Raw genomic sequence first — 6976 nt, forward strand, 5'->3', positions numbered from 1 at the left:
GAGGACCTGGGACTGTCTGTGATGTCTGCCTATGGGCTAGAGTTAGCAACTAAAGGGGGTGAAGGAGGGAGGGACAGCCAGGGAGGAGGCAAGAGCTCTGGACATGGCCATCCCTCTCTGGGCTTTATCTTTCTTTTTTTATGATGTTAACAATGGAAACAAAAATACACCTAACACTGAAGCTTCTAGAAGAACCACTTGTTCCTGCCTGTCTTGAGTGGATCTTCAAACTTAACCTTGGCCTCCCACCTGGCCTTGCATTTCAGAGCTGGGTCTCTAAAGATATTCTTGTTGACAACAGTTTTGTCCAAGGGGATATCCACGGGGCACCTCGTGGGCCTGAGGTGATTGTAATTCTCAACTCTCACAAAGGACTTGATCTCTGACCTCTTGACAGTTTTCTTCTTGCTCAAGGTGGTTTTCTCCTCTCGGGGATAGTGGCCAATTTCAGCCACCCGAGCAGAGTTGTAGGGGTTGTCTGAGAGACACGCCATCAACGTTCTTCCCGACGAGAGCTTCGCATCTGGAGCAGCAGTCAGTCAGCAAACTTCCCTGGGTTTCCTGACCTTGCCCAACTCAACAGCATCCAGCAGGCAAATAGCAGAAAATAAGGTTAATTCTTAAAAAATGGTTGATACAAGGGCCTGGCCCGTGGAAGTTCCTTCCCCACCCCGAGACAGGAGAACTGCTAAGAACCTGTGCTCTGTGCTGCTGGTGTGTGTTGGGGGTTCACCCAAAAACAAGGATGCAAAAGAATGTTCCGAATAGTTTCTCTCTGTGGCGTCCACACTTCCCAGCTGAGGGATAGGCTCCCTCAGAGGAAGCTAGAAAGGGAGGCTTCCCCCACTGAAGCGCTGCTGAGCAAGGCCCCAGAACCTGGAGAGGGGTCCATGGAGAGGGACAGGGACTGCTGCTGGGGCAGGAGGATGGAATGGAGGATTCGCCAGAAACTGGGAAGGCCCTAGGGTGGGAGATAGCCAGATTTTGTGGTTCTCCTCCAAGTTCTGCCTGCAAGCTTGGGATGGGGTGGCAGTCTCAGAATCAGGAAAGGACCTCACGATAAGTCTTCAGGTCTCCTTGGAGTCTGTTTTCAGATGAGGAAGTCCCCGATGGAAGGGGCCATCCTATGGCCACTGCTGGGGGTAGAGAGGGACCCTGCCAGGGTGTCCAGTACCTTTATTAGTCTGCCCTGGTTGTCTCTTCAGTGTGTCTTCTCCTTGGCCACGGGCCCCTCAGAACTAGCCCTCAATCATTTGGCCCAGCACTCGAGTCCAGCCTTAGTCATAGACTTCAGTTCTGCTACTGTTCCCATAGATCAATACCCCTCAGCTTTGGCTATGATGCCTGCAGCTTAGATGCCTACTGTGGGCATCTGCTGATTCCTTCAGAGGCCCGGAATTATCATTCCTTTTCCTTCCTTCCTTCCTTCCTTCCTTCCTTCCTTCCTTCCTTCCTTCCTTTCTCTTTCCTTTTTGGTTTTTCAGGGTAGGATTTCACTGTGTAGTCCTAGCTGTCCTGGAGCTCACTCTGAGGACCAAGCTGGAATTGTCATTCTTAGAATGCCCCTTTGCATGCCATGCCTGCCTCCCTCCTCTGGCTCCTCATGGCCCTCGAACCTTTTAAGCAACCATAGCAACCCTCTCCCTTCCGTCAGTCAAAGTTCTCCTCCAAGGCCCAGGTAGACAGCTCCCTTCTCCAGTGGCCACCTCCAGCCTGGACGGGCCTCTCCAGGGTTCCCACAGTCTCTGATCTCTCCCTCTACTGTCCTGCTGGGCCAGGGTGTTTCTAAACCTGTGTCGTATCCCGACAGCCCCCATTTCAAGCTCTCTGAGTCATTGTGGACTGAGACCAACCTGTGAACCCAACAGGGTTCTGGAGCTGAGCATACTCCTGGGAATTGTTGAAGGGGCGCCACGACAGTGCCGAGTAGCTATATTATCATAACGGACTGTTTATTTGTTCTGGCTGCATTCCGGTCCTCCTCACCCCAGGTCATCTTCACAGCAGCACACCCATAGATGAGCATTGTCACTCTCTGAGAGGTAGAAACTGGGGTCCCCAAAGGACAGCTGACTTGCCCCCAGATCATAGCCAGCTCTCAACAAAGTGGGGTTCAGAGCCCAAGCATGCCCTATTGCTGTGTTTCCTGGATGCGAGGGAGACTTGGCAGCTCAAGGCAGGAGAGGCTCCTGACTCAGGGAACCTGTGTACCTGCCCCTGACTGGCCCCTAGACCTGTGAAGAAGCTCTGAACCTCCTGGCTGACTAGGGGCTAGGCAACCAAGAGGGAGGGGGATCACTGGACCCTGGAGGGAACCTTACCCCAAGTTTCAGGTTGACCCCTGCTGGGTCTACTCAGCAGGGACAAGGCTCCATTGTAAGTCACAGCCTCCTGGGAGCTCCTGCAGTCCAGGAATTTACTGTGCACAGAGATTTAGAGTCAGAATCTCTGTACCTGGGGGTTTCAGCATAAAGCGTTCCATCATATGCTGGATAATCCAGAGAACTTCTCTTCAGAATGTCAGCCACAGCAGGTTTCCCATCTGTACCATCCTGAGCCAGGGGTGGCCATCCTAGACTCTGAGCTCCCTGTGCTGAACAGCTTAGACCTGTGTGGGAGGCTGGCTGGAGTCTCCGGAGACAGGCTTGGAGAGAGACAAGACGGCGGGGAGGAAACAGGAACTTTCCAAGAGAAAGAAAGATTAGTTTGTGGGAAAGGAGAGAATGGACAGATAAGGCCTTGAGGAGAGGTGGCTCAGGCCAAAGGAGCCACCATGTGGGGCCTAGCCCTGCCTCAAACATCTCTGCTGTGTTCTGCCACAGACCAGGGGACATAGACCAGGCCCCAGACAGAAGTCCAGACCCAAGAGAGGCCAGATGGTGACCAAAGGGGTCTGGCATCACCCAGCGTCTTGTTTACTCTCTTGTGCAGCTCCAAGCAAACTCTGGCCCTCTCTGGGTTTCTGCAGCCATTGTCTTCCAGAACTATCCAGTGGCATAGGGCCCACCGTCCCTGTTTTATTAATGAGGAAGCAGGCTCATAAAAGGAAAAAAATGTGGCTTAAGGTCACGGCATATCAGTGGCAGAGTCAAGATTCAAACACCAGGCTGTCTGGCTCCGACTTCTAAGCCAGTTCTCGGTTTCCATGTGGGTTTCCCAGGGGGAGAGCAACCTCCATGGAGCTGGGACTGGTGTCACACAGGAGGGAAAGAACAACCCAGGACTGAGAAGTTTGGGACATCTGTGGCTTTACTGCCAGGCCTTCTCCAAGTGAACTGTTACCGGGGTGTCCCCTTCCTGCCCACCAGGCCACCCCCCACGCCCCAGAGATAGCTGTGGCAGCACAGAGAGTAATTTGGCCACCATAGTTTTAACAGGTCTCCTTGCTTACACGATCAATATCAGCTTCTCCTTATCAATGGCTGGGTCTCCATCACCTCACCTCACAGGCCTCAGAGCCAAGGTGGAGGTAACCAAGGGAGGAGGAGCAGGAGAGAGGCTCGCCCATAGACACTTAAGTGGTTGGGTAATGTAGAGAGGACCCTGCACTCCAGTGCTCCAGGGCAGGGCACTGAGGAAGTTGAAAGCCCACGTGTTTATTTTATGTCCTCATTGCCTCTGCTTCCATTAAAGTGTGCTGGGCTCAAGGGGCCTAAAAAGCAGGAGGCCAAAGCCAGTGGAGACCATGAACTTGAAGTTTCTTCCAGCTCTGGGATTGGGTTTCCTCACTCTGGTCCTCTTCTTGGACACACCTAGGACATAAGGATGACAATCCTGGCTTGTTTGTGGTTCGGCAGACCCCAGACGATCTATCGAGGGAGCACTCCTTCATCTCTGCTTGGACCAGCCTCACTACCCTCTCTCACACCTCCAGTCCCGAGTGCTCTCACTCCAGCTCCAGCCAAACCATTAGGCCCAGAGCAGGCAGCCACCTCGTGCAGACGCCAATTCCATTAACCCCAGAACTTACTTAGAAAGCTATCTGCATGGCTGCCCCCAACAAGGCCCATGTCACTGTGGGCAGAAGGACAAGGAACAGGTAGGGTGGACTGGGGATACCTTGACAATAAGTGAAAGAGATAGGAGACGAGGTCTCTTCAGGACACAGGCTCAGACGCTTCAGGTTTACAGAAGCTCCAGTTCTGTGGGATGCCATGGAGACCCAATCTCTGTGATAGCTGGCGTTCACTGGTTGGGTTGAGATCAATTCTCTGTCCTCCCTGTGATGAGTTTCGAGCCCAGACTCTACTTCTAGGATTCCTCAAGTTTCTGTGAGTTTTCTCCTCTAAAAACATACCTCAGGGCCCCTGAGCTCTGAGTTCAGGGCTATGAACACTGACAGATCGGACCCTGAGGATGCCATCTTGCCAGCTGTGGTCTCCTAGACCCACTCCAGTCTGGAGAACAGAAGCAAGGGTGCTAAGACTATCAGGTCAGACTGTGTGTGTGGGTGCCATCTGATGCTTCTCACTTGATGTTTGGAGATCCCGGGCCCCATCCACCTGTGGATGCTTATAGAAGAGAGACCCAAGACTTCTTCTCCACTAGAAGCCCTCTCTCTGGTCCTGCCCTCAACCAGGGGAGGTTCAACCTGACCAACCCTTACCACCTCGTCCACAAGCTTCAGACTCCTATGCACCTGCTGGATTTGGGTTCCGAGGCATTTCCCAGATCCCTTTGGGGACCAGGGCCATAGAGGGATTGAAGCAGAGGCAGAGACTGAGGTCTAACCCCCTCTTCCCTGTGACTCAGTATCTGGGGCCTGGCCACTTGAGGCAGGACATGTGTTCCTAGGAGAAGCTCCCAAAGGAAACATGACTGGAAGGTTCTATAAAAAGAACTAACATGCTTTTCGGGTCCCACAACACAAAGTGCTTTCATGGCAGCCAGTACAGGACACAATCATTGCAAAGTTTGCCTTGATTGACAGTTTCCACTCACTGCCTCTGTGGAGGTCTCTTTACAGGCCTTTCTTTTATATTATACTCAACCCAGACATGATGCACACACCTGTAATCCCAGCATTTGGGAGGGAAGTAGACGCAGGAAGCTATCCTTGGCTACACAGAACCTGTGAAGCCAGCCTGGGCTACATTTTTTGAGACCCTGTCCTTCTAGCCTTTAGCCATGCTGTAGTGACTGTGTTGATATTCCTTTAATCCATCATTTTCCTGTTCATGCAGCTATGCTGGACATACCCAACCCTGCCCTCTTCCAGGCTGGTTCTGTCTGCTCCGGATGACTGGCCCACTTTCCTACATCCCAGCCATGCCTAGCCTGGGCAGTAGGCTGTGCTCCACCTGGCCAATTCTAACTCCCTGGGTGTCACCCCCAGGATGAGCATCCCTGACTGCAGGCTTCCCTGAAGTTTCCCTCTTTCCCCTTGTCTGGGCTCCGCTCTAAGGTTCTGGCAAATAAGACAGGTATTCCCCTCCCCAGGACCCTCCATCTTGGGAGACCGATAGTAAGCAAATCTGGAAAGCATGTACGTAGTATGTGTGCTTTAACAGGTGGCCTAGGAGTCTTGATGAAAGCAGCCTGGAGTAGCCAGGAAGACTGGCAGAAGATGAAGGAGTCTTCCGGGGAGAACTTCTGGGGAGGTGGCGTTTGGACAGGGTTGCTATAGAGTCGGGGACCCCTGTGTTCATGGTGGCTGACAGAGCTATGGTAGGGAGATGGCCATCGTAGGACTAGAGTGCTGTGAATGGGCTATAGCTGAAGACTGAGAGGGACCAGGGTCAGAATGAGGGATCATGGGAGCTGCTGTGCACTTCATGGCCAGGCCATAGTGCAGCCTGCTTTTTGACAGACTCTGAGCTGGGCACCTGGCATTTAACCTCTTATTCAATCTCCTGGCGGTTTTAGACTCACTTCAAAGACACCAGAAGCCCAAAGAGAGAAGGGACCTGTCCTAGGTCACCCAGTGGGAGGCCCCTCTCTTTTTCCTGGGCCTGTGGCAAGTTAGCACCCAGGAGGAGGGGAGATTCCCTAAGTGCGTATTTTCTTTAGCCTCTTCTCTCAGCATCTGTGCATAAATCACTCTGACACTGGACACATGGGGCAGAGACACACAAGATCACCTCCATGGGTGAGCCGTTCCCAGGCCCCTGCACTCCACTGAGCTTGTGATTCTTGGCTCTGTACACTGGCTGCCCCACCCTGGGCTCTCAATGCACAGCCCAGAATATCAAGGGAGGCATGTCTTTCCTGAGCTGGGTGGGGGCTCAGGAGACAGTGTCTTCCCCAGGTGGAAGGGCCTGGCTGCCACATGAAGGCCAGGAAGGCTCAGTGCTACCCAGATGCCTGGGCAAGCCATGGGCTGTGTGAGGAAGTGTGGCGGCTTCGGGGTGGCCTGAAGCTCCTCTCAGTGCATTTGCTGAGCCACTGCTCTGGTCAGCTCGGGAGTACCACCTTGGGGCAGGAGTTCTCCAAAGAAAAAAGACCCTTGGGGCCTAGTTGCTCCACAGTGCAGATCATGGGGGGCATAAACTGGGTTCTTTTGCCCAAAGTGGCTGGAGGATGTTTGGAGAAGGCCTTGGGAGGCACTCAAGATCCCTGGACATGCCTTGGGGTTCAGGAGCACCTTTCATTTACAGATCTCAGGTGGTACGGGAGGTGTCACAGTGCTGCACCCTACACTCAGGATGTCTGTGTCCTGGCTTGACAGGATGGCCTGGCCACTTCTCATCCTCCCAGCAGTTGTAAAAACACTGCTCAGACTGACTCCCCTGCCCAGCTCTCTCCCCATGTCCTGGATGTCCGCAGGACCTGTATGCACTTGACCTCATGGCTAGATCCCTGATCCCAGAATGTATATCACACCATATAGTGGGAGGGGGGCCAGCCTGGGGCCTGAGCTGGGGGTCCAGGCTGGCTGGGAGCCAGCATCTGCATCCTGAAGCAATCTCTCCCCCCATCCCCCAGATCAGCCCTGTAACCTCGCCAAGGCTACCATGGAGGAATCGTTCTACAAGGC

At 53.4% G+C, this 6976-nt stretch overlaps 1 protein-coding gene across 1 annotated transcript; it reads right to left on the bottom strand.

Moving 5' to 3' along the window:
• Positions 1 to 170: 170 nt before the first annotated feature.
• Positions 171 to 575, bottom strand: Rpl27l2 (ribosomal protein L27 like 2). Its single transcript, NM_001109336.1, has one exon. It carries the CDS (start codon positions 492 to 494, stop codon positions 186 to 188), a length of 309 nt encoding a protein of 102 aa, NP_001102806.1. The 5' UTR covers positions 495 to 575; the 3' UTR covers positions 171 to 185.
• Positions 576 to 6976: the final 6401 nt, after the last annotated feature.

This window comes from Rattus norvegicus, chromosome 1, assembly GCF_036323735.1.
Source record: "Rattus norvegicus strain BN/NHsdMcwi chromosome 1, GRCr8, whole genome shotgun sequence".
Taxonomy (NCBI): domain Eukaryota; kingdom Metazoa; phylum Chordata; class Mammalia; order Rodentia; family Muridae; genus Rattus; species Rattus norvegicus.

Coding starts and splice junctions, on each gene's coding strand:
- Rpl27l2 (NM_001109336.1), bottom strand. CDS start 494: ATGGCGTGTCTCTCAGACAACCCCTACAACTCTGCTCGGGTGGCTGAA.